Source organism: Nipponia nippon, unplaced genomic scaffold (genome assembly GCF_047370975.1).
Source record: "Nipponia nippon isolate SJK-2023a ecotype South Korea unplaced genomic scaffold, ASM4737097v1 scaffold_42, whole genome shotgun sequence".
Taxonomy (NCBI): Eukaryota; Metazoa; Chordata; class Aves; order Pelecaniformes; family Threskiornithidae; genus Nipponia; species Nipponia nippon.
In genome coordinates, this window is record NW_028262361.1 from 996596 (window position 1) to 1022764 (window position 26169).

Here is a 26169-nt window from a genome sequence, read left to right on the forward strand (position 1 = left end):
CGCCCCTTGCACCAGTCTGTGCACCTCTTGCCTGGGCATCGCGTAGGCCTTGCACGCCCCTCGCACGCCCTTCCCCCGGCCATTGCCCGGGCCTCGCACGCCCCTCGCACGCCCCAGGCGCCGGGCACCTCCCAGCCCCCACCCCCACCCCCAGGGGGCCCCCGGGCGCCCCCTCCCCTCCCCCGCCCCGTGCCTACCTTGGGTGGCCGAGGTGACGAGGACGGCGGTGACCAGGAGGCTGCGCAGGGCGGGGGCGGGGCGGGCCATGGCGGGGGGGGGGGAGGGGCGCTGCCAGCCCCCACGGCCTCAGCGGGCACCAACCTGGGGGGGGGGGGGGGGGGGGGGAGAGAAAAAGGGGGAGGGGGGGGTCAGGGTGGGGGGGGGGGGGGCCAGGCGCCCGCGCCCCTCCCCCAGCGCCGGGGCCTCCCCTCCCCCCCCCCGGCGGGGGTCGAAGCCCCCGGCGGCCCCCAGCGCGCTCACCCCGTGCGGGGGATGGGGGCCGCCGCGGGGCATTGTGGGAAGCTCAGCCCCGGCCGGGCAGCTCCCATCCGGCGCGTTGCCAAGGAGACGGCGCCGCGGTGCATTGTGGGAAACTCACTAGCCGCCCCCCCCCCGTGATGGGGGAGGCCGCGGGGCATTGTGGGAAGGAACCGGAGGGGGGGGGGGGGCTGCCCCGCACCGCCTTCCCAGCGTGCCCTGCGCGCCGCCATCGCCCCCCCCCCCATCCCCCCCCGGGACCCCCCCGCCCAGGGGAAACTGAGGGACGGGGGGGGGGGGGGGGGGGGGGCGACCACGGCCCCCCCAGACCCTGCCCCCCGCCCCCCCACAGCCCCCGCTGGCACGGCGCCCCCCCAGGTTAAGCTTCCCCCACCCCATTGCACGACCCCCTCCATTTTGCACGGCCCCCCCAGAATTCCACACACCCCCCCATTCCACAGCCCCCCCCCATTGCACGGAGCCCCCCCTCATTTTGCACAGCCCCCCCCCCGCATTGGACGGCGCCCCCCATTTTGCACAGTCCCCCCCATTGCAAGCCCCCCTGCCCCGGCTTTCACAGCCCCCCCCGTTTTGCACAGGGGTCCCCCGCATTGCACAGCCCCCCCCAGTTTGCACAGTGCCCCCCCCCCATTGCACGACGCCCCCCCATTGCAATAACCCCCCTCCCCGGTTTGCACGGAGCCCCCCATTTTGCACAGGGCAGCCCCCCCCCCCATTTTGCACAGGGGCCCCCCGGTTTCACGGCGCCCCCCACCCCCGGTTTGCACAGGGCCCCTGGTTTGCACAGGGGGGCCCCCCATTCCACAGCCCCCCCCCCCCCCATTGCACAGCCCCCTCCCATTTTGCAGAGCCCCCCCGCATTGCACGGCGCCCCCCATTTTGCACAGGGCCCCCGCCGGTTTCATGGCGCCCCCCCCAGTTTGCCCAGGGCCCTCGGTTTGCACAGGCCCCCCCCCCCATTGCAAGACCCCCCCCCCGCATTGCAAGACGCCCCCCGGTTTGCACAGGGCCCCCGGTTTGCACAGCCCCCCCCCCCCATTTTGCACAGCCCCCCATTTTGCACAGGCCCCCCCATTGCACGGAGCCTCCGGTTTGCACAGGGCCCCCGGTTTGCACAGGCCCCCCCCCATTGCAAGACCCCCCCCCCCCGCATTGCACAGGGCCCCCGGTTTGCTCAGGGCCCCCCTCATTGCAAGACCCCCCCCCCTGCACAGGGCCCCCCCGTTTTGCACAGACCCCCCATTTTGCACAGGCCCCCCCGCTTTGCACGCCCCCCCCCCCTCGCTTTGCACGGCCCCCCCCGTACCTGCGGGGGCGCGCGGGCCCGGGGGGCAGCTCCATGCGGCGCGCGGCGCGGGCGGTGCGGGCGGCGCGAGCCCCCGCCCCCCCCCCCCGCCGCTGCCGCCGCCGGCAGCGCCCCCCCGCGGCGCGCGCCCGCCCCGCCCCGCCCGGCCCCGCCCCCCCGCCTGTCAATCACCGCGGGGGCGGCGGGAAAAAAGGGGGGGGTGAGCGCGAGGTGCCGTTAACGGGGGGGGGGCAACGTGTGAAGAGCCGTTAACGGGGGGGGGGCAACGTGTGAAGAGCCGTTAACGGGGGGGGTAACGTGAGGAGCCGTTAACGGGGGGGGGGGGCAACGTGTGAAGAGCCGTTAACGGGGGGGGGGGTGGGGTGTGTAACGTGAGGAGCCGTTAACGGGGTGGGGGTGGGGGCAACGTGTGAAGAGCCGTTAACGGGGGGGGGGTGTGGGGTGTGTAACGTGAGGAGCCGTTAACGGGGGGGGGGCAACGTGTGAAGAGCCGTTAATGGGGGGGGGTGTGGTGTAACGTGAGGAGCCGTTAACGGGGGGGGGCAGCAACGCGTGAAGAGCCGTTAACGGGGGGGGGTGTGTAACGTGAGGAGCCGTTAACGAGGGGGGCAACGTGTGAAGAGCCGTTAATGGGGGTAACGTGAGGAGCCGTTAACGGGGGGGGGGCAACGTGTGAAGAGCCGTTAATGGGGGGGGGGTGTAACGTGAGGAGCCGTTAATTGGGGGGGGCGAGGGGCACCGCCTGAGGAGCCGGTAACGGCGGGGCCTGAGGGACCCGAAAAAAGGCGGGAAGATCGTGAGGAGCCAGTAACGGGGGGGAACCGTGTGAGAAGCTGGTAACGGGGATCCTGAGGGAACCCAAAAAGGGCGGGAAGAGCGCGAGGAGCCGTTAACGGCGGGGGCACCGTGAGGAGCCGGTAACGGGGATCCTGAGGGAACCCAAAAAGGGCGGGAAGAGCGCGAGGAGCCGGTAGCGGGGGACGCGCGGCGCAGCCTGTGAGGGGGCGGGAAAGGGCGGGAAAGGCCTGAGGAACCGGTAACGGGAGAATCTGGCTTAGAGGAGCGGTACCGAGGGCGGGAAGGAACCGGTAACCGATCGCCTGAGGGAGCAGCGATGCGGCGGGAACGGAGTTGAGGGGCCGGTAACGGTGTGGGAGCCGTCCGAGGAGGCGGTAACGGGCGGGGGAGAGGGGACGGGACCGTGTGAAGGAGCGAAAAAAGGGCGGGAAGCCCGTGAGGGGGCGGCGATGGCGGCGGGGGGATCGGTACCTGGCGGGGCCGGGTCCCGGTGGTGGCGGAGGGGGCCGAGGACGACAGCGGGGCCTGGGGGCGGCGGATCCCCCCCCTCCCCCGGCCCGGGGCTGCCCGGCGGGAACGGGGGGGCTGGGGTAAAACCCGGACCGGATCCGGACCGGGGGCAAAACCCGGCCGGGGGGGTAAAACCCGGACTGGACTGCGAGCGGACTGGGGGTAAAACCCGGCCGGGGGGGGTAGAACCCGGACCGGATCGGGAGCGGATGGGGGGGTAAAACCCGGACCGGATCGGGAGCGGACGGGGGGGTAAAACCCGGCCTGGGAGGGTAAAACCGGGCCTGGATCTGGACCGGGGGGTAAAACCCGGCCTGGATCCGGATCGGAAGCGGACCGGGGGTAAAACCCGGCCCGGATGCGGCCTGGGGCTCATTAGGCCAATTAACGGGGGGGGGGGGAGGGGGGAGCGACTGAGAGGGGGCGGTGCAGCAGGAGCTGCTGAGCATATGCTAATGAGCTGGGGTAAGGAAGCAGCTGCCTGCTCGTTAATTGAAGGGGGGCAGAGTTAATTACCGGGCTCGTTAGGGGGCGGGGGGGTTAATTACGGCAGGGCGGGGCCTCGCTGGGTTCATTAATGGTGCTCGGGGTGTGGCGCGGGCGGGGCGCGAGGCCCGAGCGTGCGCAGGAGGCCGCGCGCGTGCAAGGCCCCGCCCCCCCCTTGCACACGCGGCCGCGCGTGCCCGCAGCCCGGCGCGAGGCTTTCGTCCCGCCCCCTCCCCTTCGCCCTTCCCCATTGGTCGTGGGGTGGGGGCGGGGCTTGGGCCGAGAGGGCCGGAACCGGGGGTGGGGAGCCCCGCCCACTTCCGGGCCCGCCCCCCGGGGCTACCGGCCCCGCTCCGGGCGATTCCGCCCCGCCTGGTCCCGCCCCCGCTGCCAATCTCCCCCAAGCTCCTCCCGCCGCCCGCCAATCTCCTATGGCCCCGCCCACCTCGCCGCCTGACCACGCCCCACCCGCCCTGGCCTCGCCCACAGCCCCGCTTGGCCCCGCCCCCCCGCCCGAGGCCCCACCCCCTCCGCAGCCCCCGGGTTCTATTTTTATCCGGGCGCAGCCAATGAGCGGCGGGCGGGGGCGGGCCGAGCGCGGAGGGACGGCTTCCCCGACCAATGGAGGGGCGGTGCCGCAGAGGCGGCCGGGCCCAATGGCGGCGAGGGGGCGGGCGCCACTACCGGCGCCGACCAATGGCGCGGCGGCGACCGAGCGGCGCGACCAATGGGCGGCGGGGGGCGGGGCGGGGCTGGGCCGCCGGGAGCGGGCGGCCGGGCCGGGCCGAGCGCGGAGCCGACGGGGCCCGACATGGGCAACGCCGCCGCCGCCAAGAAGGGCGGGGAGCTGGAGAGCGGTGAGCGGCCGGGCCCGGCACCGGGCACCGGGGCTTGGCCGGGGGGAAACCGGGCCGAACCGGGCCGGGGGGGAGCCGGGCCGGGGCTCGGCTGAGGCGAACCGGGCCGGGAGGACCGGACTGAGGCGGGGGGCGCGGACTGAGCTGGGCCGGGACCGGGGGGAACCGGACCGGGGGGGGGCGTTTCCCCCCGGGGGTCTCGGTGGAAGCGGCCGGAACGGGGGGAGGATCCCGGGGGTTCCCCCTCCCCCCCCGAGCGGGGAGCGTGGGGGAGACCGCGGGGGCGGGGCTTGCGGGCAGGGGGCGGGTCCTGCGTGGTTGCCGTGGGAACGGGGGCGGGGCCGGCGGCGGGGCAGGTGGGGTTGCTATCGGGGAAGGGGCGGGGCCTGCGCGGGGTTGCCGTGGGGACGGGGCGGAGGGGGAAAGGGGCGGGGCGCTGGGGGTTGCCATGGGGACTGGGGCGGGGCCTGCGGGGAGAGGGGCGGGGCTTCGGCCAGTGGGGAGCTTGGGGGGTCCCCTGGGTCCTAGCGGGAGAGCGATGGGAGGGCGGGGCTGGTGCAGACCCGACCCCCCCCCATTTCCCCGGGGGCTCCCGAACAATGGGGGGGACGCAGGCGGTACCGGGGGGGGGGCTGGGGGGGGGTTGGGGACCCTGTCCCGGCCCAGGGTCTATTTGGGGACCCAGGGGACATTGGGGGGGGGCATTGGGTGACTGGGGGGGCTGAGGGGGCACTTGGGGGGGATTGGGGGGCCGAGGGGACACCCTGGGGGGTTGGTAGGGCACTGGGGGGTATTGGGGTACCGGCGGGGGGCTCATTGAGGGGCTGGGGAACCCCGGGGGGACCCCCCACCCGGGGGGGGTCGGGGTGCTGAGGGGCCGCAGAGGGGGGCGATGGCCGCCGGGGGGGCGGGGTGGGGCTGGGACCCCCCTTTCCAGCTGTGGGTGCAGGCGCTGCTGTGGGCGCTGCTGCTGGGGCGGCTCCTGCGCTACGGGGGGGGCTGGGGCCGGGGAGACCCCCCCGGGACCCCCAAAAAGGGGGGCGGGAGGGGCCCCCCAGGGCCAGCCCTGACTGGGGGGGGGGGGCAAAGGGACCCCTGGGGTCTTTGGGGGGGGTCCCCAAGTGGGGGCTCACCTGGTTTGGGGGGGCTGCTCCCGGCTGCCTGCCTCCTCCCTGCCTCAGTTTCCCCTGTTGAAAAAGGGGGGGGGTATTTGTCCCCTCCTTCTTATTTACCCCCCCCGTACCCCAGTCCAGGCCTTACTGGGCCATACTGGGAGGGGTGGGGTGGGGGCTGACCCTGGTGCGGGCCACGTGTGCCCCTGGGGACAAAGTCTGTCCCCGTCGCGTCCCCCCCCGGGGTCATCGCCCGGCGGCAGCTCCCCGGGCCCGCAATGGAGGACGGTGAGGGGGGGGGGTGGGGGGGCTCGGGGGGGGGGGGTTGGGGGGCTCTGGGGGGCCTGCCCCCCCCCGTGTGTGTCCCCCCCCCCCCAGTGAAGGAGTTTTTGGCCCGGGCCAAGGAGGATTTTCTCAAAAAATGGGAGAACCCGGCCCAGGTACGTGTGCCCCCCCCCCCCCCGTGTCCCCTCCCGGGGGTCCCCTGTGTGTCCCCCCCAAAGGGGGTCCCGTGTCCCTTCCCAGGGATCCCCTGTGTCCCCCCCGTGTCCCCGCCTGGGGGTCCCCTGTGCCCCCCCCTTGTCCCCCTGTGTCCCTTCCTGGGGGTCCCCTGTGCCCCCCCCGTGTCCCCTTGTGTCCCTTCCTGGGGGTCCCCTGTGTGTGTCCCCCCGTGTCCCCTCCTGGGGGGCCCCTGTGCCCCCCCTTGTCCCCCTGTGTCCCTTCCTGGGGGTCCCCTGTGCCCCCCCGTGTCCCCTTGTGTCCCTTCCTGGGGGTCCCCTCTGTGTGTCCCCCCGTGTCCCCTCCTGGGGGTCCCCTGTGCCCCCCCCTTGCCCCCCTGTCCCCCTTCCTGGGGGTCCCCTGTGCCCCCCCCGTGTCCCCTTGTGTCCCTTCCTGGGGGTCCCCTCTGTGTGTCCCCCCGTGTCCCCTCCTGGGGGTCCCCTCTGCCCCCGCTGTGTCCCCATGTGTCCCTTCCTGGGGGACCCCTTTGTGTGTGTCCCCGTGTCCCCTCCTGGGGGCCCCCTCTGCCCCTCTGCCCCGTGTCCCCCCCTGTCCCCTCCTGGGGATCCCCCCTGTGTGTCCCCCCTGTGTCCCCTCCCAGGGATCCCCTGTGCCCCCCCCCCCCATGTCCCTTCCTGGGGGTCCCCTCTGTGTGTCCCCCCCGTGTCCCCCCGTGTCCCCTCCTGGGTGGTTGGGGGGGCCCTTGTATCTTTGGGGGGGCCATGTCCCCTCCCAAGGGAGCGAGGGGGGGGTTCTGTGTCCCTCTCGGAAGGTTTGGGGGGGCCCTTGTCCCTTTGGGGGGGTCGAGGTCCCTTTCCTGAGCTTCGGGTCCCCATGGGCATCCCCATGTCCCTTCCTTTTACTCAGGGTCCCTTTGGGGGTGTCCCCTGTCCCCTTGAGGTGTCCCCTGTCCCCTTTGGGGTGTCCCTATGCCCTCCCATCACTCAGGGTCCCCCTTGGGGTGTCCCCTGTCCCCTTCGGGGTGTCCCCATGCCCTCCCATCACTCAGGGTCCCCTTGGGGTGTCCCCTGTCCCCTTGGGGTGTCCCCATGCCCTCCCATCACTCAGGGTCCCTTTGGGGGTGTCCCCTGTTCCCTCCCATCACTCAGGATCCCCCTTGGGGTGTCCCCTGTCCCCTTCGGGGTGTCCCCATGCCCTCCCATCGCTCAGGGTCCCCTTGGGGTGTCCCCTGTCCCCTCCCATCACTCAGAGTCCCTTTGGGGGTGTCCCCTGTCCCCTTTGCGGTGTCCCTTGTCCCTTTGGGGTATCCCCATGCCCTCCTATCACTCAGGGTCCCCTTTGGGGGTGTCCCCTGTCCCCTTGGGGGTCCCCTGTCCCCTTGGGGACAGTCCCACGTCCCCCAGGCAGGTCCGGGAGCCCTCCAGAGCCCGGGGGGGGGGGTGGGGTACGCTGCCACCCCGGGGGGGTGACACGGTCGCGTCCCCGTCCCCAGAACACGGCCAGCCTGGAGCAGTTCGAGCGCATCCGCACGCTGGGGACGGGCTCCTTCGGGCGCGTGATGCTGGTGCGGCACAGGGACACAGGCCACCACTACGCCATGAAGATCCTCGATAAGCAGAAGGTGACAGGGACGTCCCGGGGGGGCCGCGGTGGCACCTGGCCACCCCCCGGCACTGGTGGGGGGGCGTGGGGGGGCTTTGATGTCCCCAAATTGGGGGGACGCTGGTGGCATCGGGTCTGGGGGACTTTGGCGTCCCCAGCGTGAGGGGACACTGGTGGCATCGGGTCTGGGGGGGGCTTCGGTGTCCCCAAATTGGGGGGACACTGGTGGCATCGAGTCTGGGGGGCGTTGGTGTCCCCAGATTGGGGGGACGCTGGTGGCATCGGGACTGGGAGGGCTTTGGTGTCCCCAACGTGGGGGGACTCTGGTGGCACTGGGTCTGGGGGACTTTGGTGTCCCCAAATTTTGGGGACGCTGGTGGCATCGGATCTGGGGGACTTTGGTGTCCCCAAATTGGGGGGACACTGGTGGCATTGGGTCTGGGGGCCTTTGGTGTCCCCAACGTGGGGGGGGGACATTGGTGTCCCCGGGGGAGGGGGGGGTTGCTGATGGCATTGGTCTGGGGGTACCTCAGTGTCCCCAGTGTCCCCAAGATGGTGGGGGGTGTCCTTGGTGTCCCCAAGGTGGTGGGACCTCAGCGTCCTGGGGGGAGCCCAGTGTCCCCAGCGTTGGTGGGAGGGACGAACTGGTGTCCCCAGGGGGTACAGGCTGTCCCGAGGGAGGGGGGGTGATCCGGGGTGTCCCCAGGGGTGTCCCCAGGGGTGACAGGGTGTCCCCGCAGGTGGTGAAGCTGAAGCAGATCGAGCACACGCTGAACGAGAAGCGGATCCTGCAGGCTGTCACCTTCCCCTTCCTCGTCCGCCTCGAGTACTCCTTCAAGGTGGGGACCGGGGTCCCTGTCACCCCAGGGTGGGTCCCTGCCACCCCAGGTCGTCCCCATGGCCCCAGGGTGGGTCCCTGTCACCCCCAGGATGGGTCCCTGCCACCCCAGGTTGTCCCCATGGCCCCAGGGTGGGTCCCTGTCACCCCCAGGATGGGTCCCTGCCACCCCAGGTCGTCCCCATGGCCCCAGGGTGGGTCCCTGTCACCCCCAGGATGGGTCCCTGCCACCCCCAGGTCGTCCCCATGGCCCCAGGGTGGGTCCCTGTCACCCCCAGGATGGGTCCCTGCCACCCCCAGGTCGTCCCCATGGCCCCAGGGTGGGTCCCTGTCACCCCCAGGATGGGTCCCTGCCACCCCCAGGTCGTCCCCATGGCCCCAGGGTGGGTCCCTGTCACCCCCAGGATGGGTCCCTGCCACCCCCAGGTCGTCCCCATGGCCCCAGGGTGGGTCCCTGTCACCCCCAGGATGGGTCCCTGTCACCCCCAGGTCGTCCCCATGGCCCCAGGGTGGGTCCCTGTCACCCCCAGGATGGGTCCCTGCCACCCCCAGGTCGTCCCCATGGCCCCAGGGTGGGTCCCTGTCACCCCCAGGATGGGTCCCTGCCACCCCAGGTCGTCCCCATGGCCCCAGGGTGGGTCCCTGCCACCCCCGGGGTGTCCCCTGTCCCCCCATCGCTCCCAGGGTATCCCCGCATCTGTGAAGAGTCCTCCATCACCCTAAGGTACCCCGTTGGGATGTCACCTGGGTGTCCCTTGTCCCCCTTGGGTGGTCCCCAGGGTGTCCCCCATTGCCCAGGGTGTTCCCCATCACCCTCAGCCTGTCCCCAAGGTGTCCCCTGTCCCCCTGGGGTGTCCTCTGTCCCCCTTGGGTGATCCCCAAGGTGTCCCCCATCACCCTCAGCCTGTCCCCAAATTGTCCCCTGTCCCCCTGGGGTGGCCCCCAGGGTGTCCACCATTCCCCTGGGTGTCCTCCATCACTCTCAGGCTGTCCCCTCTCCCCCTTGGATGTCACCTGTCCCCCTGGGGTGGTCCTCAGGGTGTCCCCCATTCCCCTGGGTGTCCCCCATCACCCTCAGCCTGTCCCCAAGGTGTCCCCTGTCCCCCGTGGATGTCCCTCATCCCCCCTGGGCTGTCCCCAAGGTGTCCCCCGTCCCTCGTGGACATCCCCCGTCACCCTCAGCCTGTCCCCAAGGTGTCCCCCGTCCCCCGTGGACGTCCCCCATCCCCCCCGGGCTGTCCGCAAGGTGTCCCCCATCCCCCTCGGATGTCCCCCGTCCCCCCCGGGCTGTCCCCAAGGTGTCCCCTGTCCCCCGTGGATGTCCCCCCCCGGCAGGACAACTCCAACCTGTACATGGTGATGGAGTACATCCCGGGGGGGGAGATGTTCTCCCACCTCCGCCGCATCGGCCGCTTCAGGTGAGCGGGAGCCTGGGGGGTCTGGGGGGGGCCCCCTGGGGTCTCGGGGGGGTCCTTGGGGACTTCTGGGGGCTCCCGGGGGCATTGTGGGGGTCCCAGGAAGGGTCTTGGGGGGCTCTGAGGGGTCCCTGGGGGGCTCGGAGGGGTCCCCTGGGGCCCTGGGGGCGTTCTTGGGGACTTCTGGGGGTTCCTGGGGGGTCTGGGGATTGGGGGGGTCCCAGGGAGGATCTTGGGGGGGTTCAGGGGTCCCTGGGGGGTCGCGGAGGGGCTCGGAGGGGTCCCAGAGGGTCTCGGGGGGACCCTTGGGGACTTCTGGGGGTTCCCGTGGGGTCTGGGGATTGGGGGGTCCCAGGAAAGGTCTTGGGGGTCCCTGGGGGGTCTCAGGGAGGACTGGAGAGGCCCCCTGGGGTCTCTGGGGGTTCCGGGAGGATTGGGGTTTTGGGGGGTCTCGGGAAGGGTCTTGGGGGGGCTGAGGGGTCTCAGGGGGGTCCTGGGGACTTCTGGGGGTTGTCAGGGTCTTGGGGGGGGGGGCGTCTCAGGGGGGTCTCTGGGGGTTGCAGGGGTCCCAAAGGGTCTGGGGGGGTCTCAGACAGGGTCTAGGTTGGTTCTGGGGGTCCCTGGGGATCTCGGGAGGGTTCGGGGGGGGTCTTAGGATTGTGGGGGTGACAGGGGCTCCAAGGGGGTCTCAGAAAGGCTCTTGGGGGGTCCCTGGGGGGTTTCCAGGGGTGGCCGGAGGGTGGGGGTGTCCCAGAAGGGTCCCAGGGTGCTGGGAGGGGGGTCTCAGCCCCCGCCCCCCCCCCCAGCGAGCCCCACGCCCGTTTCTACGCGGCCCAAATCGTGCTGACCTTCGAGTACCTGCACGCGCTCGACCTCATCTACCGCGACCTGAAACCCGAAAACCTCCTCATCGACCAGCAGGGCTACATCGAGGTACCCCAAAATCCCCCCCCCCGCGCCCCAAAATCCCCCCCCCCGCACCCCAAAATCCCCCTCCGCGCCCCCCAACCCCCCACCCCTCAGTCCTCCCCCCAGGCTGCTTACGACTGGCAGGGATGTGGCGAGGGACCCCTAACAGCCCGAATGCACCCCAAAACCTCTCCTGACCCCCCCTAAATCCCTTCACGTACCCCCAAGGCACCCCAAAATACTCTAGGCATCCTCTGGGGTGCCCCACAGCCCCCCCCCAAGGTACCCCAAACCCCCCAAATATGCCCCAAAAGCCCCTTGACCCACCCTGGTACCCCTTAATCCCCCCAAATACCCCCCCCTACACCCCCCAGGGCACCCCAAAGCCCCCCCCCCCCAGGTTACCCCAAATCCCCCAAATGCACCCAAAACCCCCTTGTCCCCCCCAATAACCCTTAGCCCCCCCAAATAACCCCCCAAATACCCCCAAACCCCCCATATACACCCCAAAACCCCCTTGTCCCCCCCAATACCCCTTAATCCCCCCAAATACCCCCCAGGGCACCCCAAAGCCCCCCCAAATTACTCCAAACCCCCCAAATTACTCCAAAACCCCTTTGTGTCCCCCCCCAATACCCCTTAACCCCCCCAAATACCCCTCCAGGGCACCCCACAACCTCCCCAGGTTACCCCAAAACCCCCAATTTACCCCAAAACCCCTTTGTGTCCCCCCAATACCCCTTAACCCCCCCAAATACCCCCCAGGGCACCCCAAAGCCCCCCAAACTACCCCAAACCCCCCAAATAGACCCCAAAACCCCCTTGTCCCCCCCAGATACCCCTTAACCCCCCAAATACCCCTCCAGGGCACCCCACAACCTCCCCAGGTTACCCCAAAACCCCCAAATATACCCCAAAACTCCCTTGTCCCCCCCCCCATATCCCTTAATCCCCCCTGCAACCACCCCAATCCCCCCAAGGCCACCCCATTGCCCCCCAAACACCCCCCCCCCACCCTAACCCCTCCCGGCTGGGGGTCCCCGTGTCCCCCCCAAGGTGACGGATTTCGGCTTCGCCAAGCGGGTGAAGGGCCGGACCTGGACGCTGTGCGGCACCCCCGAGTACCTGGCACCCGAAATCATCCTCAGCAAGGTGAGGGGGGGTTAAACCCCCTTGGGGACACCCCCCCCCCCCCCAGGTTTTGGGGGGACCCCCCTGTCACCCCACGTGTCCCCCCCCGCAGGGGTACAATAAGGCTGTGGACTGGTGGGCCCTGGGGGTCCTCATCTACGAGATGGCGGCCGGGTACCCCCCCTTTTTTGCCGACCAGCCCATCCAGATCTACGAGAAAATCGTCTCGGGGAAGGTGAGGGGGGGCCCTGCCCCTCCCCCCCGGGGGGGCCCTGGCTCAGGGGGGGCTGGGGGGGCCCCCAAGGGGTCCCCTGGGGGGGGGGCTCCCTGGGGGGGGTTATGGGGGTTGGGGGGCTCCGCTTGGGCAGGGGGGTGGAGGCAGGTTGGGGGCTGGGGGGTTGGGGGTGTTATGGGGGGGCTTGGGGGGGCAGGGAAAGGGACTGGGAGTAATGGGCGGGACTGGGAGAGGGACTGGGAGTAATGGGCGGGACTGTGAGAGGGATTGGGAGCAGTGGGGGGACTGGGAGAGGGATTGGGGGGACTGGGAGCACTGGGCAGGACTGAGAGAGGCTTTGGGATCACTGGGGGGGACTGGGAGAAGGATTGGGATCACTGGGGGGGACTGGGAGAGGGATTGGGGAGACTGGGAGAGGGATTGGGGAGACTGGGAGAGGGATTGGGAGCACTGGGGGGACTGGGAGAGGGAGCGAGGGATCGGGGAGGGGGATGGGGGGTAATGGGTGGGGCAGGGGAGTGATGGGTGGGGACTGGGAGAGGGACTGGGAGCACTGGGAGGGACTGGGAGTAATGGGTGGGGACTGGGAGCACTGGGGAGGACTGGGAGAAGAACTGGAATCAGTGACGCAGACTGGGAGAGACTGGGAGCACTAGAGCAGACTGGGAGAGAGATTGGGGGGATTGGGAGAGGCACTGGGATCGCTGAGGGGACTGGGAGAGGGACTGGGAGCACTGACGCAGACTGGGAGAGGGACTGGGAGCACTGGCGGGGGGGGGCTGGGAGAGGGCCTGGGGAGCTGGGGAGAGGGTCTGAAAGGACTGGAGGGACTGGGAGCACGGAGGGGCACTGGGAGACGGATTGGGAGTAATGCGTTGGGACTGGGAGAGCGATTGGGAGGACTGGGAGCACTGGGGAAGGAATTGGGAGGACTGGAAAAAGGACAGAGTACTGGGGGGACTGGGAGCCCTCGGAGAGGGACTGGGGAGACTGGGAAGATTGGGAGCACTGGGAGAGGCACATGGGGGACTGGAGAGGGACTGGGAGCAGCGGGGGCAACTGGGAAAGAGCCTGGGGGCGCTGGCAGGGACTAGCAGAGGGAGCAGGGATATTGGGGTGGAGACTGGGAGCACTGGTGCCACTGGGAGAGGCCTGGCGGTCACTGGGGCCTTGCTGCCCTGCCCCAAAAGGGGTCCTGGCCCCCCCCCAGGACCCCCCCCACCCCCTCTAAGGGGGTCCCAGGCATCCAGACCCTCCCCCAAAGGGGTCCCAGGCCCCCCAGGACCCCCCCACTCCCTCTAACGGGGTCCCAGCCCCCAGCCCCCCCTCTCACAGGGACCTGGGCCCCCCGGGACCCCCACTCCCTGTAACGGGGTCCCAGCCCCCCCTCCCACAGGCCCCCAGCCCCCCCCAGGATCCCCCCACTCTCTCTAACGGGGTCCCAGCCCCCAGCCCCCCTCTCACAGGGACCTGCCCCCCCCAGGACCCCCCACTCTCTCTAACGGGGTCCCAGCCCCCAGCCCCCCTCTCACAGGGACCTGGGCCCCCCCAGGACCCCCCACTCCCTGTAACGGGGTCCCAGCCCCCCCCAGACTCCCAGCCACCCCAGGATCCCCCCACTCCCTGTAACGGGGTCCCAGCCCCCAGCCCCCCCTCTCACAGGGACCTGGGCCCCCCCAGGACCCCCCCACTCCCTGTAACGGGGTCCCAGCCCCCTCTCCCACAGGCCCCCAGCCCCCCCAGGACTCCCCCACTCTCTCTAACGGGGTCCCAGCCCCCAGCCCCCCTCTGACAGGGACCTGGGCCCCCCCGGGACCCCCCACTCCCTGTAACGGGGTCCCAGCCCCCCCCCCAGACTCCCAGCCACCCCAGGACCCCCCACTCCCTGTAACGGGGTCCCAGCCCCCCCCCAGACTCCCAGCCACCCCAGGATCCCCCCACTCCCTGTAACGGGGTCCCAGCCCCCAGCCCCCCTCTCACAGGGACCTGGGCCCCCCAGGACCCCCCACTCCCTGTAACGGGGTCCCAGCCCCCAGCCCCCCTCTCACAGGGACCTGGGCCCCCCAGGACCCCCCACTCCCTGTAACGGGGTCCCAGCCCCCTCTCCCACAGGCCCCCAGCCCCCCCAGGACTCCCCCACTCTCTCTAACGGGGTCCCAGCCCCCAGCCCCCCTCTCACAGGGACCTGGGCCCCCCGGGACCCCCCACTCCCTGTAACGGGGTCCCAGCCCCCCCCCAGACTCCCAGCCACCCCAGGACCCCCCCACTCCCTGTAACGGGGTCCCAGCCCCCAGCCCCCCTCTCACAGGGACCTGGGCCCCCCAGGACCCCCCACTCCCTGTAACGGGGTCCCAGCCCCCTCTCCCACAGGCCCCCAGCCCCCCCAGGACTCCCCCACTCTCTCTAACGGGGTCCCAGCCCCCAGCCCCCTCTCACAGGGACCTGGGCCCCCCGGGACCCCCCCACTCCCTGTAACGGGGTCCCAGCCCCCTCCCCAGACTCCCAGCCACCCCAGGACCCCCCCACTCCCTGTAACGGGGTCCCAGCCCCCAGCCCCCCCTCTCACAGGGACCTGGGCCCCCCGGGACCCCCACTCCCTGTAACGGGGTCCCAGCCCCCCCTCTCACAGGGACCTGGGCCCCCCGGGACCCCCACTCCCTGTAACGGGGTCCCAGCCCCCCTCCCACAGGCCCCCAGGCCCCCCCACCCCCTCTAAAGGGGTCCCAGCCCCCCACCCCACCCCCCAAATGGGTCCCAGCCCCCCCTCCCACAACCCCCCGCCCCCCCCGGGCCCCCCGCAGCGGCGCAGGGGCCCCGGGCGCCCGGCTGACCCCGCGCCCGCAGGTGCGGTTCCCCTCGCACTTCAGCTCGGACCTGAAGGACCTCCTGCGCAACCTGCTCCAGGTCGACCTGACCAAGCGCTTCGGCAACCTCCGCAACGGCGTCGCCGACATCAAGGGCCACAAGTGGTTCTCCACCACCGACTGGATCGCCATCTACCAGCGCAAGGTGGGCTGGGGGCCCGCCAGGGGCCGCGGGGGGATCCGCAAGGGCCTAGGAGGGGACTTGGGGGTCCTACGGGGATCTATAGGGCCCTAGGAGGGGACTTGGGGGTCCTGGGATGGGATATGAGGGGTCTATAGGGCCCTAGGAGGGCACTTGGGGGGTCTATAGGGCCCTAGGAGGGGACTTGGGGGTCCTGGGATGGGATATGGGGGACCTATGGGGATCTACAAGGTCCTAGGAGGGGACATGGGGGTCCTAGGAGGGGACACAGGGGGTCTATAGGGCCCTAGGAGGGGACTTGGGGGTCCTGGGATGGGATATGGGGTTCTATAGGGCCCTAGGAGGGGACTTGAGGGTCCTAGGAGGGGACATAGGGGGTCTATAGGGCCCTAGGAGGGGACTTGGGGTTTCTGGGATGTGATATGGGGGACCTATGGGGATCTACAAGGCCCTAGGAGGGGACATGGGGGGTCTATAGGGCCCTAGGAGGGGACTTGAGGGTCCTAGGAGGGGACATAGGGGGTCTATAGCACCCTAGGAGGGGACTTGGGGGTCCTACGGGGTCCTATAGGGCCCTAGGAGGGGACTTGGGGGTCCTGGCATGGGATATGGGGGACCTATGGGGATCTACAAGGTCCTAGGAGGGGACATGGGGGTCCTAGGAGGGGACACAGGGGGTCTATAGGGTCCTAGGAGGGGACTTGGGGGTCCTACGGGGTTCTATAGGGCCCTAGGAGGGGACTTGGGGGTCCTGGGATGGGATATGGGGGACCTATGGGGATCTGCAAGGTCCTAGGAGGGGACATGGGGGTCCTATAGGGCCCTAGGAGGGGACTTGGGGGTCCTAGGAGGGGACATGGGGGACCTACAGGGATCTATGAGGCCCTAGGAGGGGACATGGGGGGTCTGCAGGGTCCCAGGAGGGGACATGGGGGTCCTGGGATGGGACATGGGGGACCTATGGGGATCTACGAGGTCCTAGGAGGGGACATGGGGGGTCTGTAGGGTCCTAGGAGGGGACACGGGGCTCTGGGGGGGTCTGTGGGGTCCCAGGGTGGGCTTAGGAGGTCCTTGGGGTCCTGGGAGGGGACATGGGGAACCTACGGGGTCCTGGGAGGGGACGCGGGGGTCCTAGGTGGGCTCATGGGGCCCTTGGGGGTCCTGGGAGGGGACGTGGGGGGTCCTGGAGGGGCCCTAGGGGGTCCTGGAAGGGGACGTGGGGACATGGGGGGTCCTGGGAGGGGACACGAGGGGTCTGGGGGTTCTGGGAGGGGACATGGGGGGGGGGGGGTCCTGTGAAAGGACGCGAGGGGTCTGGGGGATCCTGGGGGGCATGGGGACATGGCGGGGGTCCTGGGAGGGGACACGGGGGGTCTGGGGGGTCTGGGAGGGGACATGGGGAATGGGGGGTCCTGGGAGGGGACACGGGGGGTCTGGGGGGGTCTGGGAGGGGACATGGGGAATGGGGGGGGTCCTGGGAGGGGACGCGAGGGGTCTGGGGAGGTCTGGGAGGGGACATGGGGAATGGGGGGGGTCCCGGGGGGGGGGGTCCCGGGGGGGGGGGCCATGGGGATCCTCCAGGGTGCTGGGGGGCCACAGAACCCCAGGAGCCTCCCTTGGCGGGGGGGGGGGGGGGCTCCTCAGAGGATCCCTGGGGACGCCCAGAAGTGGGGGGGGGGGGGGGGGGGGGTGGCCCACAGAGGGGACCCAGGCCTCCGGGGACCCCCCCCCCCCCCCCCTCCCCCGTGTCCCGTGTGTGTCCCCGTCCCCCCGTCCCCCCCCAGGTGGAAGCCCCCTTCGTCCCCAAGTGCAAGGACCCCGGGGGCACCAGCAACTTCGACGAGTACGAGGAGGAGGAGATCCGCGTCTCCCTCACCGTCCGCTGCGCCAAGGAGTTCGCCGACTTCTAGGGGGGCGGGGGGGGGGGGCCCCCCCCCAAAAAATACCCCCCCCCCCGGGGGGGCTACGACCCCCCCCAGGGGGGTCAAACCCCCCCACAAAGCAACGGCGGGGGGCAACACCCTCCCACCGGTGAGCAGCCAACCCCCGCGCCCCCGGAGGGGGTTGGGGGGGCCCCCGGCCCCGGGGGGGGGGGGGGGGGGATTTTAGGGGGTGCCCCCCCCCCCCGGGGGTAACCCAAGGGGTGATATTTGCCCCCCCTCCCCCCCCCCCCCGGGGTAGTTACGGGGGTAGATTTACCCCCTTTGGGGTAAATCAAGGGGTTGATTTGCCCCCCCCGGGGTAATTTCAGGGTGGTATTTGCCCCCCCCGGTAATATTGGGGTGCATTTGGCCCCCCCAATATAAGGGGAGGATTCCCCCCCCCCCCCCCCCGCAGTAAGCGGGGCGCTTCACTACCCCTGGGGTAATTTACAGGGTGTATTTACCCCCGGGGGGGGCAATTCAGAGCCCCCCCCCAGGTTTGAGGGGGGATTTGCCCCCCCCCGGGGTAATTAAAGGGGGGATTTGCCCCCCCCCGGGGGTTATTTGCCCCCAGGGGGTGCTGGGGGGGGCAGCCCCCCCACTTTTACCCACCGGGGGGGCACCGACCCCCCTATTTTTAACGGGGGGGGGGGCAGGGTTCACGTGTCCGTCCCCCCCCCAATTTTAACTGATCGTGGCGGTTTTAGCCCCAAAACGCGGGGGGGGCAGGATTGGGGGCTCCCGGGGGGGAGGGGGGCATGGGGGGGTCCCCAAAACCCCGGGGGGTCCCCAACTCCCCCGCCCCCCCCCCAGGGCTCCGTTGTAAACATATTTGAGACAAATACAATAAAGTTTTGTTTAAAAACACCGGTTTTAAAATTGGGGGGGGGGGGGGGGGGCCGTGTTTGGGGGGGTCCCCGTGTTTGGGGGGGCCCTGTGAGGTTTGGGGGCCACCATGGGGGTTTGGGGGGCCCTGGGGGTTTGGGGACCCCCACGGGTTTGGGGGGCTTAGAATTGGGGGGGGGGGGGCTGTGGGTTTTGGGGGGACCCCATGGGTTTGGGGGGGCCCTGGGGGTTTTGGGGGGACCCCATGGGGGTTTGGGGGGTCCTGGGGATTTGGGGACCCCCTCGAGGTGGGGGTGCCCCCATGGGAGTTTTGGGGGGGCTCTGGGTTTTGGGGGGGCCCCATGAGTTTGGGGAGCCCCCGTGGGGTTTGGGGGGGCTCCAAGGAAATTGGGGGCCCCCATGGGGGTTTGGGGGGGCCCTGGGGGTTTGGGGACCCCCTGGAGGTGGGGGGGCCCCCACGGGGGTTTGGGGGGCTCTGGGTTTTGGGGGGACCCCATGGTTTTGGGAGGAGCTTGGAATTGGGGGGGGGGGGGCCCCCATGGGCGGGGCGGGGCTCACGGAAGCGGGGGACCCCCCAGGGGTGTGGGGGGGCGTGGCCTCTCCAGCGGGGCGGGGCCTCTTCCCGCTGGGCGGGGCCTCTTCCCGCTGGGCGGGGCCTCTTCCCGCTGGGCGGGGCTTCCCGCGCTCTGGGCGGGGCTTTAGGGCGCGGCGTCCGGTACCGCGCGGGGCGGGGGCGGGGCGAACGGGGCGGCTCCACCTTAAGGCGCGCGCGGCGGCGGCGGCGGCTCCGGCTCCGGCTCCGGCTCCTCCTTAAGGGGCGCGGGCGGGCGGGCGGGCGGCGGCGGCGGCGGGGCCGGTGCGGGGCTGCGGCGGGGCGGGAGGGGGGGCGGGCGGAGGGGGAGGAGGAGGAGGAGGAGGAGGAGGAGGAGGAGGAGGAGGGCGGGGGCCATGGCGGGGCCGCCGCCGCCGCCGCCGGGCCCGGAGGCACCGCGTTACCAAGAGTGGATTTTAGATACGATCGATTCGTTACGATCGCGAAAAGCCCGACCCGATTTAGAACGGATCTGCCGGATGGTCCGGCGGCGCCACGGCCCCGAGCCCGAACGGACCCGGGCCGAGCTGGAGAAGCTCATCCAGCAACGGGCCGTGCTCCGCGTCAGCTACAAGGGCAGCATCTCCTACCGCAACGCCGCCCGCGTCCAGCCGCCGCGCCGCCCGCCGCCGCCGCCGCCGCCGCCCGCCCGCCGCGCCGAGCCGCCCGTCAGCCTCCGCGACGCCGCCCGTTACCTCGGAGGCGACGGGCGATTGACCCGCGGACGCCTACAGGGATCGGCGTTACCGGCTGACGGGGGGTTGGGAGTCACCGGGGGGCCTTGCGGCGGCGGCAGCGGCGGCGGCGGCGGCGGGGGTGGCGGTGGGTCGGGGCCCGGACCCGCACCGGCACCCGGCGGCGGCGGGAGCGGCGGGGGGCGGCTGGAGCGCACCCGCCTCGCCACCATCGCCATGGCCCGGGCCGAGCGCGGACGCGGGGCCGCCGGTAGGGCCCGAAAGGTGAGGGACCGGGGGGGACCGGAGGCCTGAGGGGACGGGGGGACCGGAGGGGACGCGGGGACCGGAGGGGAACCGGGGGCCTGAGGGGACGGGGGGGGACCGGAGGGGCCTGAGGGGACGCGGGGACCGGGGAGGGCTGAGGGGACCGGAGGGGCCTGAGGGGACCGGGAGGGAACCGGGGGTCTGAGGGGACCGGGAGGGAACCGGGGGTCTGAGGGGACCGGGAGGGGACGGCGGGAACCGGGGGAGGGACCCCTGAGGGGACGGCAGGGACCGGGGCGGGGGGACCTGAGGGGATGGCGGGGACCCTGAGGGGATGGGGGGATCCTGGGGGGGCTGAGGGGACCGGGAGGGGACAGCGGGGACCCTGAGGGGACTGGGGGGACCGTGGGTGCCATGAGGGGACGGAGGGGACCCCTGAGGGGACAGCGGGGACAGTGGGGGGACAGGGAGACCCCTGAGGGGACCCTAAGGGGACTGGGGGGACCATGGAGGCGACAGGGGGGACCCTGAAGGGATGGGGGGTTCCTGGGGGGGTTGGGGGGGCCGGGAGGGGACAGCGGGGACCCCTGGGGGGGCAGCAGGGGCCGTGGGGGGGGACCTGGGGGGGCCCAGGGTGCCATGAGGGGACGGAGGGGACCCCTGAGGGGACAGCGGGGACAGTGGGGGGACAGGGACGACCCCTGAGGGGACTGGGGGGATCCTTGAGGGGACCCTAAGGGGACAGGGGGGACCCTGAGGGGATGGGGGGCTGGGGGGACCGGGAGGGGAGAGGGACGCCCGCTGAGGGGACTGGGGGGGACCGTGGGTGCCATGAGGGGATGGTGGGGACCCCTGAGGGGACAGAGGGGACCCTGAGGGGACTGGGGGGACCATGGAGGTGACAGGGGGGGCCCTGAGGGGATGGGGGGCTGAGGGGACCGTGGGGGGACAGGGACGACCCCTGAGGGGATGGGGGATGGGGGGTCCGTGAAGGGACCAGGGGGTCCCCAGGCCCCGAGGGGGGGGGGGGGGCTGGGGTGGGGGCGAGGGGGTCTTGGTTTTGGGGGGCGAACTGCGGGGCTGGGGGGGACTTTAGGGGGCCCATTGGGGTCTGGGGGGGCTCATTTGGGGCTATTTAAGTTATTCCTGGTTGTGGTTGGGGGGGGGCACTGCAAAATTGGGGGGTTCCTGGGGGTGGAGGAGCCCAGCAGGACTTGGGGGGGCTGGGTTTGGGGGGGTGGGGTGGCTTTGGGGTGGAGGCGCAGCTTTGAGGGTCCCCCAGCTTTTGGGGGGGGCTGTGGATTTTGGGGGGGCTGTGGATTTTTAGGGGGTCCTGCAGGTTTTGGGGGGGGGGGGCTGCAGGTTTGGGGGGGGGGGGCTGCAGGTTTTAGGGGGGCTGCAGATTTTAGCGGGGGCATCCCAGATTTAGGAGGACCCTGTGGTAGGGCTGCCCTTTTGGGGGCCCCCCCCCTTATTCTCACCCCCCCCCCCAGCCCCCCCGCAGCGGCACCGAGGCATCGGCGAGGGAGGAGGAGGAGGAGGAAGAGGAGGAGGAGGAGGAAGACGGGACGGGCTCGGAGGCCTCGGAGGACGGGGGGGCCCCCCGACAGCTGAACGGCGAGGGGCGGGGGGGTCCCCCGCTTCGCCCCCCCGGGCAGCCCCCCCCCGAGCGGCCCCCCCAGCCCAAGGCCTGCTCGCCGGGGGAGAGCGCCTGCCACCACCTGGCCCCCCTCAAAAAAGAGGGGGCCTTCGGGCAGCCCGACAGAGCAGGTGACCCCCCCGGGGGCCCAGGGGTTGGGGGGCGTTGGGGGGGCAGTTTGGGGGGTAAGGGTGTTGTTGGGGGGGGGCAGTTCGGGGGGTCAGGGCCTTGGGGGGCAGTTGGGGGGCTTGGGGCACTTGGTGGGGGCAGGGCTTGGGGGGGGCAGTTTGGGGGGTAAGGGTGTTGTTGAGGGGCAGTTTGGGGGGGCAGTTTGGGGGGGCAGGGCTCGGGGGGCACTTAGTGGGGCAGTTTGGGGGCTTGGGGCACTTGGGGTCAGTTTTGGGGGGTCAGAGCACTGGGGGGCACGTGGGGGGCAGTTTGGGGGGCTTAGAGCACATGGGGGGCAGTTTTGGGGGGGTCAGAGCACTGGGGGGGCAATTTGGGGGTGCTGGGGGCAGTTTTTTGGGGGGTCAGGGCTCTGGAGGGCAGTATGGGGGTGCTGGGGGGCAGTTGGGGGGTCAGGGTTCTGGGGGGGCAGTTTGGGGGTGCTGGGGGGCAGTAGGGGGGTCAGGGTGCGGGGGGCAGTTTGGGGGTGTTGGGGGGTCAGGTGCAGGGGGGCAGTTTTGGGGGGCTGGGGGGCAGTTTGGGGGTGTTGGGGGGCAGTTGGGGGGGTCAGGTGCAGGGGTGCAGTTTTGGGGGGCTGGGGGGCAGTTTGGGGGTGCTGGGGGGCAGTTGGGGGGTCAGGTGCAGGGGGGCAGTTTTGGGGGCTGGGGGGCAGTTTGGGGGTGCTGGGGGGCAGTTGGGGGGGTCAGGTGCAGGGGGGCAGTTTTGGGGGGCTGGGGGGCAGTTTGGGGGTGCTGGGGGGCAGTTGGGGGGTCAGGTGCAGGGGGGCAGTTTTGGGGGGCTGGGGGGCAGTTTGGGGGTGCTGGGGGGCAGTTGGGGGGGTCAGGTGCAGGGGGGCAGTTTTGGGGGCTGGGGGGCAGTTTGGGGGTGCTGGGGGGCAGTTGGGGGGGTCAGGTGCAGGGGGGCAGTTTTGGGGGGCTGGGGGGCAGTTTGGGGGTGCTGGGGGGCAGTTGGGGGGGTCAGGTGCAGGGGGGCAGTTTTGGGGGGCTGGGGGGCAGTTTGGGGGTGCTGGGGGGCAGTTGGGGGGGTCAGGTGCAGGGGGGCAGTTTTGGGGGGCTGGGGGGCAGTTTGGGGGTGCTGGGGGGCAGTTGGGGGGTCAGGTGCAGGGGGGCAGTTTTGGGGGGCTGGGGGGCAGTTTGGGGGTGTTGGGGGCAGTTGGGGGGTCAGGTGCGGGGGGCAGTTTTGGGGTGCTGGGGGGCAGTTTGGGGGTGCTGGGGGGCAGTTGGGGGGGTCAGGTGCAGGGGGGCAGTTTTGGGGGGCTGGGGGAGGCAGTTAGGGGGCCAAGGGGGGCAGTTTGGGGGTGTTGGGGGGCAGGTGGGGGGGGGCAGTTTGGGGGGGCCGGGGGGGGCAGTTGGGGGGCGAAGGCCCGACCCCGCCGTGTCCCTGCAGTGTCCCCAGCCCTGGCGGGCGCGGAGCCCTCGGTGCCCCTCTCCCCGGGCCGGCCGGGACCCCAGGCCGCCGACGGGGCCCCCTTCAGCTGCACGTGAGTCTGGGGGGGCCCCGCGTCGCCCCCCACCTCTGCGTGTCCCCCCCAGTGACGCTGTCCCCCTCCGGTGACACTGTCCCCCCCCCCCCGGTGACGCTGTCCCCGCTGTCCCCAGGGCCGGGAAGAAGGAGAAGGCGTCCGACCCCGTGGAGTGGTCGGTGCGGGACGTGGTGGATTACTTCACCGAGGCCGGCTTCCCCGAGCAGGCCACCGCCTTCCAGGAGCAGGTGGGTGTCCCCGTGTCACCCCGTGTCACCCCGTGTCACCCTGTGTCACCCCGGTGTCCCCTCGGTCCCCACGGTGTCCCCAGGGCTGTCCCCAAGGCCCCCCCCCCCAATGTCTCCAGGGTCCCCACTGATGCCATCCCCGAGGTGATCCCCCCCCCCCCCCCCAACCTCTGGGTGTCCCCCGTGTCCCCTCAGGGTGTCCCCCTCTCGCCGGGGTGGGGTCCCCTTGTCCCCAAGGGTGTCCCCAAGCTCTGTCCTCCCCCCCAGTTCCCCCACATCCACCCCCACCCCTCCCACCACCCCTCGGGCCACCCATGGGTGGCCCCCCCCCCCCCAACCCCATGGGTGCCCCCCATCCCCACCGGTGTCCCCTCGTCCCCGGGGGTGTCCCCAAGAGCACCCCCCACCCCCCCCACCCCCACTGCTCCCATCCCCATCCCACCCCTGCCATCCCCTCGGGCCACCCCGGGGTGGACCCCCCCAAACCCACGCACCACCACTCCCCCCATGGGTGCCCCCCCACCCATGGGTGTTCCCTTGTCCCCAAGGGTGTCCCCTCCTCCCCAGGGGTGTCCCCAAGAGCCCCCCCCACCCCCCGCTCCCACTGCTCCCATCCCCATCCCACCCCTGCCATCCCCTCGGGCCACCCCGGGGAGGACCCCCCAAACCCACGCACCACCACTCCCCCCATGGGTGTTCCCTTGTCCCCAAGGGTGTCCCCTCCTCCCCGGGGGTGTCCCCAAGACCCCCCCCCCCCAACCCTCCCCCTGCTCCCCTCCCCCTCCCCCCCCCGCCATCCCCTCGGGCCACCCCGGGGAGGACCCCCCCCAAACCCACGCACCACCACTCCCCCCATGGGTGCCCCCCCCCATGGGTGTTCCCTTGTCCCCAAGGGTGTCCCCTCCTCCCCGGGGGTGTCCCCAAGAGCCCCCCCCCCAAACGCCCCCCTGCTCCCATCCCCATCCCACCCCTGCCATCCCCTCGGGCCACCCCGGGGGGGACCCCCCCCAAACCCACGCACCACCCCCCCCCATGGGTGCCCCCCCCACCCATGGGTGTCCCCTTGTCCCCAAGGGTGTCCCCTCCTCCCCGGCAGTGTCCCCAAGAGCCCCCCCCACCCCCCCCGCTCCCACTGCTCCCATCCCCATCCCCCCCCTGCCATCCCCTCGGGCCACCCCGGGGTGGACCCCCCCCAAACCCACGCACCACCCCCCCCCCCATGGGTGCCCCCCCCCACCCATGGGTGTTCCCTTGTCCCCAAGGGTGTCCCCTCCCCCCCGGGGGTGCCCCCAAGAGCCCCCCCCACCCCCCCCGCTCCCACTGCTCCCATCCCCATCCCACCCCTGCCATCCCCTCGGGCCACCCCGGGGTGGACCCCCCCAAACCCACGCACCACCCCCCCCCCCATGGGTGCCCCCCCCCCCCATGGGTGTTCCCTTGTCCCCAAGGGTGTCCCCTCCTCCCCGGGGGTGTCCCCAAGAGCACCCCCCCAAACGCCCCCCTGCTCCCATCCCCATCCCACCCCTGCCATCCCCTCGGGCCACCCCGGGGAGGACCCCCCCAAACCCACGCACCACCCCCCCATGGGTGCCCCCCCACCCATGGGTGTTCCCTTGTCCCCAAGGGTGTCCCCTCCTCCCCGGGGGTGTCCCCAAGAGCACCCCCCCCAAACGCTCCCACTGCTCCCATCCCCATCCCACCCCTGCCATCCCCTCGGGCCACCTCGGGGTGGACCCCCCCAAACCCATGACACCCCCACCCATGGGTGCCCCCCCCCCACGGGTGCCCCCCCACCCACGGGTGCCCCCCCCCAGGAGATCGACGGGAAGTCGCTGCTGCTGATGCAGCGGGCGGACGTGCTGACGGGGCTCTCCATCCGCCTGGGCCCCGCGCTCAAGATCTACGAGTACCACGTCAAGCTGCTGCAGCGCAGCCACTTCCAGGAGGAGGAGCCCCCCCCGGAGCCCTTCCCCGCCTGACGCCCCCCCAAAACGAGGGGGGGGCACCCCAAAATCGGAGAGAGAGAGAGAGAGAGGGGGGGGGGGGGCACCCCGGTATCCGGGAGGGCCCCCCCAAACCCCGAGGTGGGGCATCGCCGCCACCCCCGGCCGCTGCGTGCAGAGACTTTGGGGGGGGGGGTTGGGGGGGGGGGGGCACCCCCTCTTTTTGGGGGGGGTCTCTTCTCTTTTAGGGGTGTCCACTTCTTTTGGGGGGCTCCTCCTACTTTTGGGGGGTCCTTCCTCCTTTTAGGGGGGTCTCTCCTCTTTTGGGGGCTCCCACCTCCTTTTGGGGGGGGTCTCTCTTTTGGGGGTGTCCACCTCCTTTTGGGGGGCCCTCTCCTCCTTTTGGGGGTGTCCACCTCTTTTTGGGGGGGTCTCTCCTCTTTTGGGGGGGCCTCTCTTTTTGGGGGTCCACCTCCTTCTCTGCAGGGGCACCTCCTCCTTTTGGGGGTCCCCTCCTCTTTTGGGGGGGGTCCACGTCCTCCTTTGGGGGTCTGCCTCTCTTTTGGGGGGGGTCCCTCTCTTTTGGGGGTCCACCTCCTCCTTTTGGGGGGGTCCCTCTCTTTTGGGGGGTCCCTCTCCTCTTTTTGGGGGCCCACCTCCTCTTTTGGGGGGGTCACCCCCCTCTTTTGGGGGGGGTTACCCACCTCTTAGGGGGTTCACCCCTCTATTTTGGGGGGGGTCCCCCTCTTTTAGGGGGGTCCCCCCTCTCTTCGGGGGCTCACCCCTCTTTTGGGAGCGTACTCGCTTGGGGGGGGTCCCCCCTCTTTGGGGGGGGATCCCCCTCTTCGGGGGGGATCACCCTCTTTGGGGGGGCCCCCTTTTTAGGGGGGGGACCCCCCTTTTTCTTTGGGGGGGGGGGGGATTTTTAATCGTGAGGGGATGGGTCGGGTTGGGGGGCGCTGCCCGGAGATGTTTTAAACCTGCCCCAGCCTGTGCCCCCCCCCCGCCCAAATTGGGGTGCACCCCCCACCCTTTGCCACGAGGGGGGGGTTTGCCCCCCCCGCCCCCCCCAATCGTGGTCTGTGCCCCTCCCCCCTTCCCCGGGCCTGGCTTGTTTTGGGGTTTTTTAAATAAAAATGGTAAAAAACAGAGGAAAAAATTAAACGCATTCCCCCCCCTCCGGGGCTGGGGGCACTTTGGGGGGGGGGGGGCTTTTTTGGAGGGCTGG

General features: G+C 71.4%; 3 protein-coding genes across 5 annotated transcripts in view; 2 read left to right on the forward strand and 1 right to left on the reverse strand.

Annotated features, from left to right (window-relative positions):
• Window positions 1-3092, reverse strand: part of LOC148052920 (adhesion G protein-coupled receptor L1-like) — a 36814-nt gene extending 33722 nt beyond the window's left edge. The window contains 2 exon segments of the mRNA XM_087778106.1: window positions 198-321; window positions 3074-3092. Of these exon segments, the coding sequence (XP_087634232.1) occupies window positions 198-267 (70 nt within the window). The 5' untranslated portion in view covers window positions 268-321; window positions 3074-3092.
• Window positions 3093-4345: 1253 nt separating this feature from the next.
• LOC148052922 (cAMP-dependent protein kinase catalytic subunit alpha-like) lies at window positions 4346-17214 on the forward strand. 2 transcript variants are annotated; one of them, XM_087778200.1, is made up of 10 exons: window positions 4346-4455; window positions 5946-6007; window positions 7519-7647; window positions 8369-8467; window positions 9802-9884; window positions 10688-10814; window positions 11847-11942; window positions 12034-12156; window positions 15061-15165; window positions 16947-17214. In XM_087778200.1, the coding sequence occupies exons 1-10, from the start codon at window positions 4410-4412 to the stop codon at window positions 17070-17072; spliced, it is 996 nt and encodes a 331-aa protein (XP_087634326.1). In that variant the 5' UTR covers window positions 4346-4409; the 3' UTR covers window positions 17073-17214. The 2 variants fall into 2 exon arrangements, with proteins under 2 accessions (XP_087634326.1, XP_087634325.1); XM_087778199.1 differs by having other exon boundaries at window positions 15001-15165; window positions 16947-17210.
• Window positions 17215-18878: 1664 nt separating this feature from the next.
• On the forward strand, window positions 18879-25106 carry SAMD1 (sterile alpha motif domain containing 1). Of its 2 annotated transcripts, XM_087778188.1 has the most exons (5): window positions 18879-19481; window positions 20957-21233; window positions 22675-22768; window positions 22887-22998; window positions 24813-25106. In XM_087778188.1, exons 1-5 carry the CDS (start codon window positions 18879-18881, stop codon window positions 24975-24977), a joined length of 1251 nt encoding a protein of 416 aa, XP_087634314.1. In that variant the 3' UTR covers window positions 24978-25106. The 2 variants fall into 2 exon arrangements, with proteins under 2 accessions (XP_087634314.1, XP_087634315.1); XM_087778189.1 differs by lacking the exon at window positions 22675-22768 and having other exon boundaries at window positions 24813-24981.
• The last annotated feature ends 1063 nt before the right edge of the window (window positions 25107-26169 follow it).